Source organism: Budorcas taxicolor, chromosome 10 (genome assembly GCF_023091745.1).
Source record: "Budorcas taxicolor isolate Tak-1 chromosome 10, Takin1.1, whole genome shotgun sequence".
In the NCBI taxonomy this organism is placed as follows: domain Eukaryota; kingdom Metazoa; phylum Chordata; class Mammalia; order Artiodactyla; family Bovidae; genus Budorcas; species Budorcas taxicolor.
The window spans coordinates 70,860,841-70,874,319 of NC_068919.1; the positions used below are offsets into that span (position 1 = coordinate 70,860,841).

At 37.8% G+C, this 13,479-nt stretch overlaps 1 protein-coding gene across 1 annotated transcript in view; it reads right to left on the bottom strand.

Moving 5' to 3' along the window:
- Window positions 1-12,714, bottom strand: part of C10H14orf39 (chromosome 10 C14orf39 homolog) — a 48,874-nt gene extending 36,160 nt beyond the window's left edge. Inside the window, exons 1-4 of the mRNA XM_052647285.1 lie at window positions 12,666-12,714; window positions 12,509-12,565; window positions 11,369-11,495; window positions 500-589 (exon numbers count right to left, since the gene is read on the bottom strand). Of these exons, the coding sequence (XP_052503245.1) occupies window positions 500-589; window positions 11,369-11,495; window positions 12,509-12,565; window positions 12,666-12,714 (323 nt within the window). The remainder of the gene's footprint in view (window positions 1-499; window positions 590-11,368; window positions 11,496-12,508; window positions 12,566-12,665) is intronic.
- Between the last annotated feature and the right edge of the window lie 765 nt (window positions 12,715-13,479).

A 13,479-nucleotide genomic window follows, 5' to 3' on the forward strand; every position in this document is an offset into this window, starting at 1 on the left:
TCCTCACTTTGTTTCATTATATTCACTAACTACATTTAATCCCCCAAACCAAGTGATTTAACACATAATAAACCCACACAAATATTAATATTTTTCCATCAGAATATAATATCCCGCTAAAAAACTGAAAAACACAAATTTTATATAAAAATACCCTTTTAAAGCCAATATTCCAATTTTCTCATAAGCTAATTTTATAACTGGCTACTCCCTAAGGTGTTTGACCATAGCAACTCAGTCATAAAAAACATTAACGGAAGCACTCTGCTTTATATTGCTACTGATAGTTACTATGTTAAGGATATGTTTAAATATATCTAAGGTTGGAAAGAGCTTTATAACAAATAGGTAGGCCAACAATGACAACCAAAGAGTCCAAAACACTGGATTTACTTTTTAAAAATTTTGTGTACATTTTTCAATTAATATTTTTATAAATAATGTCTTATTAAAACTAACTTATAGAATTGATAAGCTTAAATTAATATTTATACTATACTTGTCTTTTTCAATAGTTTCTTGATAAATAATAAATTGCTCCTGCATGTAGTCTTCATGTTTATGAAATACATCACATGTTGGCTTCCAGCTATGGATAAAAAAAACTGTAATTAGCATCTCAGAATAATAAATTGAAGAAATAATAGAAATGAATTTAACCACTTAAACAATCTTTCCTTTCTTGGAGAAAGTAAGCTTACATTAAGAAAAACATTCCCATTTCCCATCATCATCACTATGACCATAACTGTATACATGTTCAAATATCAACATCCACTAATTTTTCACATAAAAGTTTGTTTGGGAACCATGACTAGGGAAGGAACAAATTTGACATGCCTGGATTGTATATTGCTATGACATCTCTGGAATATACTCTGCAACACTCTGTGTTGAGTTGAGTGTTGGCATCAGGCTATCTTTCTCATCATACTTATAAGATCTTCCATACTTTTAAGATATGTAAGATATATAAGATCTCATCATACTTATAAGGGCTTCCCTGGTGGCTCAGAGGTTAAAGTGTCTGCCTGCAATGCGGGAGACCTGGGTTCGATCCCTGGGTTGGGAAGATCCTCTGGAGAATGAAATGGCAACCCACTCCAGTATTCTTGCCGGGAGAACCCCATGGACAGAGGAGCCTGGTGGGCTACAGTCCACGGGGTCGCAAAGAGTCGGACACGACTGAGCGACTTCACTCACTCATCTCACTCATAAGATCTTAGTTAAGAAATTCTATTGGAATAAATATTTATAGAGTTGTTGCTGTTCAGTCACTAAATCATAACCAACTCTTTGCGACCCCATGAACTGCAGCATTCCAGGCTCCCCTTATTTTACTATCTCCCAGAGTTTGCTCAAATTCATGCCCACTGAGTCAGTGATGCTAATTAACCATCTCATCCTATGCCACTCCCTTCTCCTTTTGCCTTCAATCTTTCCCAGCATCAAAGTCTTTTTCAATGAGTTGGCTCTTCGAACCAGGTGGTCAAAGTATTGGATCTTCAGCTTCAGCATCAGTCCCTCCAATGAATATTCAGGGTTGATTTCCTTTGGGATTGATGGATTTGATCTCCTTGCAATCCATGCAACTTTCAAGAGTCTTCTCCAGCACAATTTGAAACCATCAATTCTTTGGTGCTCAGTCTTCTTCACGGACCAACTCTCACATCCATACATGACTACTGAAAAATGGACTCTACAGATCTTTGTAGACAAAGTGATGTCTCTGTTTTTTACTATACTGTTTCTGTTTGTCATAGCTTTCCTTTCAACGAGCAAGTGTCTTTTAATTTCATGGCAGCACCTGTCACTGTCTGCAGTGACTTTGGAGCCCAGGAAAAGAAAATTTGTCACTGCTTCCACTTTTTCCCCTTGTATTTGCCATGAAGAGATGGGACCAGGTGCCCTGATCTTAGCTTTTTGAATGTTGAGTTTTAAGCCAGCTTTTTCACTCTCCTCTTTCACCCTCTTCAGGAGATTCTATTAGTTCAGTTCAGTTCAGTCACTCAGTCATGTCCAACTCTTTGTGACCCCATGAATCGCAGCACGCCAAACCTCCCTGTCCATCACCAACTCTCGGAGTTCACTCAAACTCATGTCCGTCGAGTCGGTGATGCCATCCAGCCATCTCATCCTCTGTCGTCCCCTTCTCCTCCTGCCCCCAATCCCTCCCAGCATCAGGGTCTTTTCAAATGAGTCAACTCTTCGTATGAGGTGGCCAAAGTATTGGAGTTTCAGCTTTAGCATCAACCCTCCCAATGAACACCCAGGGCTGAACTCCTTTAGAATGGACTGGTTGGATCTCTTTGCAGTCCAAGTGACTCTCAAGAGTCTTCTCCAACACCACAGTTCAAAAGCATCAATTCTTCGGCACTCAGCTTTCTTCACAGTCCAACTCTCACATCCATACATGACCACTGGAAAAACCATAGCCTTCACTAGATGGACCTTTGTTGGCAAAGTAATGTCTCTGCTTTTCAATGTTATCTAGGTTGGTCATAACTTTCCTTCCAGGGAGTAAGCGTCCTTTAATTTCATGGCTGTAATCACCATCTGCAGTGATTTTGGAGCTCAAAAAAATAAAAGTCTGACACTGTTTCCACTGTTTCCCCATATATTTCCCATGAAGTGATGGGACCAGATGCCATGATTTTAAAAGAGATTCTTTGCTGCTGCTGCTGCTGCTAAGTCGCTTCAGTCGTGTTCAACTCTGTGCGACCTCATAGACGGCAGCCCACCAGGCTTTCCCATCCCTGGGAGTTCCTGCTAAATCCCCATGGACGGAGGAGCCTGACTCTTCACTTTCTGCCATTAGAGTGGTATCATCTGCATATCTGAGGTTGTTTATTTCTCCTGGAAATCTTGATTCCAGCATGTGATTCATCTAACCCAGCATTTTGCATGCATGATGTACTCTGAACATAAGTTAAATAAGCAGGGCTAGCATAAGGGATAAAGGGATTTTTTCTCCTTTCAAATTTAGAAATTTATACCCTCCTGAATTTGAAAGAAACTAGACCAAAATGAATTATAAAATCAGGCAGTAAGTATAAAATGAATATTCTGCTTACACATTTGTTTTTATTACATGACTGGAAAGATGTCGCCAATGCGAAAAATCTAAAATTAAGCATATGCCACTGCAGCTTACATTCTAAGTATTGTTCAAATATTTCCTCCAGATCTTTTCTAATATTTTTTTATTTTTCAGATTCAAAAAGTACTCATACCCACCTTTGAAGCACAAATGTATACATAAGAAAATAATTATCATCCATATTCTCAACACTGAATAACCACTAATATTTCAATTTCATGGCTGCAATCACCATCTGCAGTGATTTTGGAGCCCCCCAAAATAAAGTCTGACCCTGTTTCCACTGTTTCCCCATCTATTTCCAATGAAGTGATGGGACCAGATGCCATGATCTTAGTTTTCTGAATGTTGAGTTTTAAGCCAACTTTTTCACTCTCCTCTTACTCCCAGAGTTCACTCAAACTCATGTCCATGGAGTCGGTGATGCCATCCAGCCATCTCGTCCTCAGTCGTCCCCTTCTCCTCCTGCCCCCAATCCTTCCCAGCATCAGAGTCTTTTCCAATGAGTCAACTCTTCGCATGACTTGTCCAAAGTACTGGAGTTTCAGCTTTAGCATCATTCCTTCCAAAGAACACCCAGGACTGATCTCCTTTAGAATGGACTGGTTGGATCTCCTTGCAGTCCATGGGACTCTGAAGAGTCTTCTCCAACACCACAGTTCAAAAGCATCAATTCTTTGGTGCTCAGCTGCAATTCATGGGATCGCATAGAGTTGGACATGACTGACTGACTGAACTGAACTGAATATTTCAATAATTTACTTCCATATTTTACTATAAACAGAGTTTCCCAGGTGGTGCTAGTGGTAAAGGACCAACCTGCCTATGCAGGAGACATAAGAGATGTGGGTTTGATCCCTGGGTTGGAAAGATACCATGGAGGAGGGCATAGTAACCCCCTCTAGTATTCTTGCCTAGAGAATCCCCATGGACAGAGAAGCCTGACGAACTACAGTCCATAGGGTCACCTAGAGTCAGACATGAGTGAAGAGATTTAGCATTCACAAGCAGACACATATAGTTTAACATATTTGAGATCATATTCACATATACAACATATTCACCTTTCAGCTCAGTTCAGTCGCTCAGTCATGTCTGACTCTTTGCGACCCCATGAACCGCAGCACACCAGGCCTCCCTGTCCATTACCACCTCCCAGAGTCCACCCAAACCCATGTCCATTGAGTCGATGATGCCATCCAACCATCTCATCCTCTGTAGTCCCCTTCTCCTCCTGCCCCCAATCCCTCCCAGCATCAGGGTCTTTTCCAATGAGTCAGCTCTTCACATCAGGTGGCCAAAGTATTCACCTTTATCACTTAGTTTTAAACTATATACATTTTCTTTGTTACTAAAAATTCACTGTAAAAGTTATAATAAATACAATATATTACTCATTCCAATATTGTTAGCCATTTTAGTTACTGTAAGTTTCTCTTAAGAACTTGCACTTAAATGTTTGCCTGAGTTTTCAATCATTTCCTTCAACAATATTTCCCTAAATGGAATTATAAGATCAAAGGTTATATATACATACATTCTGAATATTTTTAAAATTCTGTAAGAACTATATTTTCATTGAAAAGATACTCTTTATAAGCATTTTGATGTACATATGTCTGCTAAGCCACGTCAGTCATGTCTGACTGTGCGACCCCATAGACGGTAGCCCACTAGGCTTCCACTTCCCTGGGATTCTCCAGGCAAGAACACTGGAGTGGGTTGCCATTTCCTTCTCCAATGCATGCAAGTGAAAAGTGAAAGTGAAGTTGCTCAGTCATGTCCAACTCTTAGCAACCCCATGGACTGAAGCCCACCAGGCTCCTCCATCCATGGGATTTTCCAGGCAAGAGTACTGGAGTGGGGTGCCATTGCCTTCTCCATACATATGTCTAGACTTGTTCTAATTATACATATATAAATACACAATTACTACATTGAGTTTATTCTATGAATGCTGTTTCAATGTTTTGTTCAATTTGTAATATACTGTTAACACATTTCATGTCAATAAATATTGACATATAGCATAAATTAATAGACTGTTTACTGTTCATTCATATGGATGAACCAAAATTCATTTAAACTATCACCTAATACTGAACACTGAGCTGCTTCCAATGTTCTCCTATCATAAAAGGTTGATATAAATACGTTGTTGTACATTATATCTTTTAGAAAATACCTATTTCCTTACAAAAAGTTATCAGAAATGATACCATTTCATCAAAAGTCATGCTTATTTTTAAAGTCTTTAAAGTATGCAGATATGTCATCCAAAAGGTATAAACCAGTGTATATTCCTACATTACCCTACCATAGTTTGGCCAAACTACAGGGAGGGAACATAGCCCCATCCATCAGCAGAAAATTGGATTAAAAATCTACTGAGCATGGCCTTGCCCATCAGAGCAAGACCTGTTTGCCCCAGAGCCAGTAACTCAGGGAGCTTCTACAAGCCTTTTATCCTTATCCACCAGAGTGAAGTGAAGTGAGGTTGCTCAGTCATATCTGACTCTTCACGACCCCGTGGACTGCAGCCTACCAGGCTCCTCCACCCATGGGATTTTCCGGCAAGAGTACTGGAGTGGGTTGCCGTTTCCTTCTCCAGGGGATCTTCCCCACCCAGGGATTGAACCCAGGTCTCCTGCTTTACCTTCTGAGCTGCCAGGGAAGTCTACCACCAGAGGGGAGACAGAATGAAAACCACAATCACAGAAAACTAATCAAACCGATCACATGGGTCACATCCTTGTCTAATTCAATGAAACTATGAGCCATGCCATGTAGGGCCACCCAAGACAGACTAGTCATGGTGGAGAGTTCAGTCCACTGGAGAAGGAAATGGCAAACCACTTCAGGATTCTTACCTTGAGAACCCTATGAACAGTATGAAAAGGCAAAAAGATATGACACTGAAAGATGAACTTCCCAGGTCAATAGGTGCCCAATATGCTACTGGAGAAGAGTGAAGAAATAGCTCCAAAAGGAATAAAGAGATTCAGCCAAAGTGGAAACAATGCCCAGTTATGGATATGTCTGGTGGTGAAAATAAAGTCTGAAGCTATAAAGAATAATACTGCATAGGAACCTGGAATGTTAGGACCATGAATCAAGTTAAATTGGAAGTGGTCAAGCAAGAGATGGCAAGAATGAACATCAACATTCTAGGAATCAGTGAACTAAAATGAACTGGAATGGGTAAATTTAATTCAGATGACCATTACATCAACTACTGTGGGCAAGACTCCCTTAGGAGAAATGGAGTAGCCCTCACAGTTAACAAGAGAGTCCGAAATGCAGTTCTTGGGTGCAGTATCAAAAATGACAGAATGATCTCTGTTCATTTCCAAGGCAAACCATTCAATATCACAGTAATCCAAGTCTATGCCCCAACCAGTAATGCTGAAGAAGCTGAAGTTGAACAGTTCAATGATGGCCTACAAGAACTTCTAGAACTAACACCAAAAAGAGATGTCCTTTTCATCATAGGGGATTAGAATACAAAAGTAGGAAGTCAAGAAGTAACAGGCAAGTTTGGCCTTGGAGTACAAAATGAAGCAGAGCAAAAGCTAACAGAGTTTTGCCAAGAGAATGCACTGGTCATAGCAAACACACTCTTCTAACAACATAAGAGATGACTACACCTGGACATCACCAGATGATCGATACTGAAATCAGATTGGTTATATTCTTTGCAGGTAAAGATGGAGAAGCTCTATACAGTCAGCAAAAAAAAGACCGGGAGTTGACTATGGCTCAGATCATGAACTCCTTATTGCCGAATTCAGACTTAAATTGAAGATAGTGGGAAAAACCACTAGGCACAATTCAGGTATGGCCTAAATCAAATCCCTTACAATTATACAGTGGAAGTGAAAAATAGATTCAAGGGATTACATTTGATAGACAGAATGCCTGAAGAACTATGGATGGAGGTTCATAACATTGTACAGGAGGTGATGATCAAGACCATGTCAAGAAAAAGAAATGCAAAAAGGCAAAATGGTTATCTGAGGAGGCCCTACAAATAGCTGAGAAAAGAAGAAAAGTGAAAGGCAAAGGAGAAAGGAAAAGATATATCCAAGCAAGGAGAGATAAGAAAGCTTTCCTAAGTGATCAATGCAAAGAAAGAATAAAACAATAGAATGGGAAAGACTAAGAGATCTCTTCAAGAAAATTAGAGATACCAAGGAAATACTTCATGCAAAGATGGGCACAATAAAGGACAGCGATGGTATGGACCTAACAGAAGCAGAAGATATTAAGACCTGGCAAAAATACACAGAACTATTCAAAAAATACCTTAATGACCCAGATAACCATGATGGTGTGATCACTCACCTAGAGCTAGACATCCTAGAATGTGAAGTCAAGTGGGACTTAGGAAGCATCACTACAAACAAAGCTAGTGGAGGTATTGGAAATTCCAGTTGAATTCCTCAAAGATGATCCTTAAAGATGATGCTGTAAATGTTGCACTCAATATGCCAGCAAATTTGGAAAACTCAGCAATGGCCACAGGACTGGAAAAGGTCAGTGTTCATTCCAATCCCAAAGAAAGGCAATGACAAAAATGTTCAAACTACTGCATAATTGCACTCATCTCACACACTAGCAAAGTAATGCTCAAAATTCTCCAAGCGAGGCTTCAATAGTACATGAACTGGGAACTTCCTGATGTCCAAACTGGATTTAGAAAAGGCAAAGGAACCAGAGATCAAACTGCCAACATCTGTTGGATTATCTAAAGAGCAAGAGTTCCAGAAAAGCATCTACTTCTGCTTCACTGACTATACTAAAATTCTTTGTTGTGTAGATCACAACAAACTGTGGAAAATTCTTAAAGAGATGAGAATACCAGATTACCTTACCTACCTCCTGCAAAACCTGTATGCAAGTCAAGAAGAAACAGTTAGAACTGGACATGGAACAATGGACTGGTTTAAAATTGGGAATGCAGTACATCAAGGCTGTATATTATCACCATGTTTATTTAACTTATATGCAGATTACCTCACTGGGAATGCTGAGCTGGAAGAAACACAAGTTGGAATTGAGATTGCAAGGAGAAATATCAATAACCTCAGATATGTAGATGACACCACCCTTATGACAGAAAGCGAAGAACTAAAGAGCATCTTGATGAAAGTGAAAGAGGAGAGTGAAAAAGCTGGCTTAAAACTCAACATCCAAAAAATGAAGATCATGGCATCTGATCCTATTACTTCATGGCAAATAGATAGGGAAACAATGAAAACAATGACAGACTTTATTTTCTTGGGCTCCAAAATCACTGCAGATGGTGACTGCAGCCCTGAAATTAAAAGACACTTGCTTCTTGGAAGAAAAACTATGACCAACCTAGACAGCATATTAAAAAGCAGAGACATTACTTTGCCAACAAAGGTCTGTCTAGTCAAGGCTATGGTTTTTGCAGTAGTCATGTATGGATGTGAGAGCTGGACCACTAAGAAGGCTGAGCGTTGAAGAATTGATGCCTCAACTGTGGTGTTGGAGAAGACTCTTCAAAGTCCCTTGGACAGAAAGGAGATCAACCAGTCAATCCTAAAACAAATCAATCCAGAATATTCACTGGAAGAACTGCGGCTGAAGCTCCAATACTTTGGCCACCTGATGTGAAGAGCTGACTCTTGGGATGCTGGGAAAGACTGAAGGCAGGAGGAGAAGGGGATAACAAAGGACAAGATGGTTGATGGCATCACTAATTCAATGGACATAAGTTTGAGCAAGCTCCAGGAGACGGTGAAGGACTGGGAAGCCTGGAGTGCTGCAGTCCATGGGGTTGCAAAGAGTCAGACACGACTGAGTGACTGAACAACAACAATAACATATTCCTACATTGTGTGAGGAAGGTGATTTTCTTATTTGTTGGCCAATACTGGGTATGAACCTTCTTTAAATTTCTGTAAAACTTAAAGACAACATAATGTACAATAATGTATAATATTATTGCTTTAATTTGGATGTCTTTGATTATTAGTAAGATTGAGCATTTGTTCACATGTTCATTAGACACACATTTCTTCATTTTGGTATTTACTTATTTACCATCTTTGCCCATTTTTTTCTAATGGGGCTTTGGCTCTTTATTACTAATTTCTACAAGCACTTTATATTTTTTAAATTGACCCTTCTTTGATGTTTTTCTACTTTATCTTTTTGCTTTTTGTATCAATTTGAGGTGTTTTTCTTTTTAATTTCTATGTATACTTACCATTGTTTCCAATGTGATTTCTACCTTTGATGACATAGATCTTCTTCTCTCAAAGATTATAGTCACCTATATTTTTTTCTCATACTTTCATGAATTCATATATCATATTTAAATCGCTTAGCCACAAGCTGAAATCATGAACTAGAGGTATTTGCGCATTAAAATCAACAGATCCTAACTGTCCTCAGCACCCAGCAGAGAATAATCTTGTATAAAGTACATTTTGAACGCAGTAGGTTCTAAGGAGAAACTACCAGTAATTTTCCAGAACCCATTGCAGCTAATTGAGGGAAACCACTGGTGAAACCTACTGCAGTATACCTCAAAGAAAAAGTTGAACAGTACATAGTGTTTCATTAATGCTACTGCCAAAAAAAATTTAAACATTGATAATTTCAGTGTTAGCAAGGTTGCAAGGAATAGAAACTCTCAAATATTGTTGGTGAAAGTATAAGTTATATAATTTTTTTGGAGAGAAGTTTAGAATTACTTATCAAATATTTAAACATGCATACTCTCTGATCTAGCAATGCCATTTCCAGGAGTTCATTCTATAGCAGCAGTTCTAGAAATATGGAAGGAGACCTATATATATTGCTTATAATAGGAAATAACTGTAAATAACCAAAATGTATATTAATAGGAGAATGATTAAGTAACTTAGGATGCATCAGTACTATAAAATACTATGGAGCTGTTAAAAAAAGAATGAAATCTATACACAATCATCACATGTATAGTACCATTTACATTACCTATTGTTAAATTTTAAAAACAAGTTGAAAAATCAGTATGGTATGATTGCATTTTTGAGACAAGGAAAGTCAGAAATACAGGTAGACATATGAATAAGCATACGTAGTAATGGTGTTGAATGTATATTTTAAAAGGTCTGAAAGGGTACTCACTGTTAAGAGTGATTACCTATAAGAAAGAGGACAGGGTGGGGGTGGGGACTGCAGACAGGGAGAGACTTTTTACTCCATATATTTGTATACGCTTTGAATTTTTTTACTAGGCATGTGTCACTTTTATTTAAAACAACTATAAAAAAAAAAGTAATAAGGGAAACCAAAAGCTTATGAAATTTTTAAATAACAAAACATTTTAAAACAGGTATGATTCTTAAGTATAGTACTTAATACAAAGACAGTGGCCCACATAAAATTAAATACAGAAAGCTAACACACTTTCTTTTTGTAAGTACTTGATCATACAGTTAGGTTCCATTAACAAGTCTTTGTAAAAAAAAAAAGTCTTTGCTTCAAAATGTTTGTCTTAAATAATATTAATAGATATAACTATTAGAATAGGATGTGAGACTATACTGAAAGAATTAAGATACTAAATAGTTTTATTTTGAAAAGCTACTAATTTTAGGCTAGTTCCCTTAGACAAAAAGATCTTGAAAATTCAAAGGTGAACATTATTTTAGATCTATTTATCTAATAGGAATTTTCTGAGTCTACTCAAAATATTATATTAATACTAACTGGATTTGAACTAGAGAGATCTTAGGGCTTCCCTGATAGCTCAGTTGGTAAAGAATTCACCTGCATTGCAGCAGACCCCGGTTCAATTCCTGGGTAAGAAAGATCCCCTGGAAAAGGGATAGGCTACCCACTAGCGTACTCTTGGGCTTCCTTTGTGGCTCAGCTGGTAAAGAATCTGCCTGCAATGCAGGAGTCCTGAGTTCAATCTCTGGGCTGGGAAGATCCCCTGGAGAAAGGAATGGCTACCCACTCCAGTATTCTGGTCTGGAGAATTTCACGGACTGTATAGTCCATGAAGTCACAAACAGTCAGACATGACTGAGTGACTTTCACCTCACTTAGAACACTTACTTCGTTCTTTTGAACCTTCTGTTATCCCTTTTACAGTGTCTTGTAACAAGGAAATTGAAGACCTGATTCATCATTTTCCTTATATAAAATACTATTTTCAAGCAACAGTGTCTTCAACTATAAACTCAATATCCCTGAATAAGAGAATCTAATAACAATTATTGAAAGTTTCTTTAAAATACTCACTTACTACAGTTGTCTTTGATCTCTTTACTATGTTTACAGTAATGACCAATTTCCTCATCTGTCGTATTTATAGTTTCATGTATCTTACAAACAGTAGCTTTGTATTCTTTAATATCTTCAAGGCATTCTAGAAAACAGAAATATTTATTTTCTTAAGGAGAAATCATAAATTCAAAATAAATACAGTAGGAAAAAAAGGTATGGCAACTGACCTAAAAAAGGAGAACCAAAGAATGGACAGGAAGTGAAGCTTGAGATGGGAACGGCCCTAAAGAGCACAGGACAGTCAGGCTTGGTCCTACACCCAGAAGCTAAGAAGTCGTATTTGAGATTGAAGAGAAATGTCCCCTGTTCCATCTCTAATGTAAGAGGGCTAGATTAAGAAATGTCTAAGATCAATGGTACCTTATGATGTTACGAGTTCATGTAAACATTTATTCACATGATACTAAGGTAAGAGTTTTGTTTTTGACAAATGTGAAATTTCTATTAATCAATTCCAAGTCATTATTTAATATATCTTCAATTCACTTATTTCTTTGTCACTAGTGAGTAAACACAAGATAAAAATCAAAGGTAATTTCTTTAAAAAATTAAAACAAATTCTTAATACCCTATTCTCTTTTGTTGCAGAAAAGATAAACAAATTTATTAAACTTTTCAGAACTATCAGAAATAATGATTGTAGCTTCTTTGGATAGTTTTTATGTAGGATCTTAAAACACTACATTTATATAATTTGCTTTGTCATTCTACTCATAATATTAATTTTGATAATTAGCATTCCTGAAAATGTGGCATCCATTAATTCTGGCCACTGACTTTTGATGATTTCTAAAAATACTTAAAATTTTTTACTCAAATGTTTGAAATAACCTGTGTTGAGGAAAAAATATTTTCAATTTTATGTAATATGAGTGATTTCTACTTAAAATTCCTAAACACAAAATAATTAAATGCTGAATACAGAATACTGACATGTACTACTGAAAAACTCGCTAGGGTAAACAGCTTATTATTAGTCACTAGATAGAAGGGGGAGCTCTAATGCCAACTATAAATTACCCTAAACAAAGCAACTGCATAACATCTTATATTCTATGAAAAATTAAAACATCTTCGTCATGCAAAACTACTTACTATTAATTCGCTGAACTATATCTTCTTTAGTACTTATATCTTGTTCATACTGGAAAACTAAAATAAAATAACTCTTTTGTAACTTCATTTCATTGTTAAAATGTCAAATGATAATACAAATAGTTACCTATTTTTTTTATTTTCACTTTATACCTACCAAATTCTAGCAAAAGTCTGTCCAGACTGACAAATAGGCTGTCATTCATCTTGGACACTTGCTAAAAAAAAAATAATAAGGAAGGATTTTCTAAAAACCTTTTGACACACAGTATTATTACATAAAAATGTGGATGGAAAGAAAGACCCCTTCATCCCGGTACTGGGCAGGTATTTTAAAAATTAATGTCGTTATATATATTAAAATAAATATATACAATTATACATAGTAAATTGAATGTCGTTGCATTACTAAAACTTCACCATTGTTTATACATGGTAGTGCCATAAATCACTGAATAATCTGGAGTCCACAGACACCCAGATTTCTCAAAAGGGCATGCTCTTTACAATAAACAGTATCTCTGAATGTCCTTTCTCGGCGTATTACGTGTAGCAAAATTGTGAAATTCCTTCACCGACAGCTAGGTAAAACCTACAGGAACCGTGCAATTTGACACTGGCGAATTTACCACCAAGAATCTAAAAGTGGAGGTATTTGCTGGACTACCAAGTCGCGTTAAAAAAAAGAAAAAGAAAAAGAAAAACGCCTGAGGCGGAGTTTGGACCACTCTTCACCACAGAGTCGAAGAGCTACTCTTGCCGCGCGTCCTGAAGCGGGGAGTTTGCTCGCCGACTCCCTTCAGAGACTACTCGCTTCTTTTCACCCGAGACCGTCCCCGACACTCCAGCCTCGCGACGACCCCCGAAGCCTCGGGCTGCAGTGCGGCCGAAAGCGAGGCCACCGGCCAGGAAAGCCCCCAGAACGCAACCTCCAGTCATACTCCGGGGACAGGGCCCTCCAGCCCCGCAAA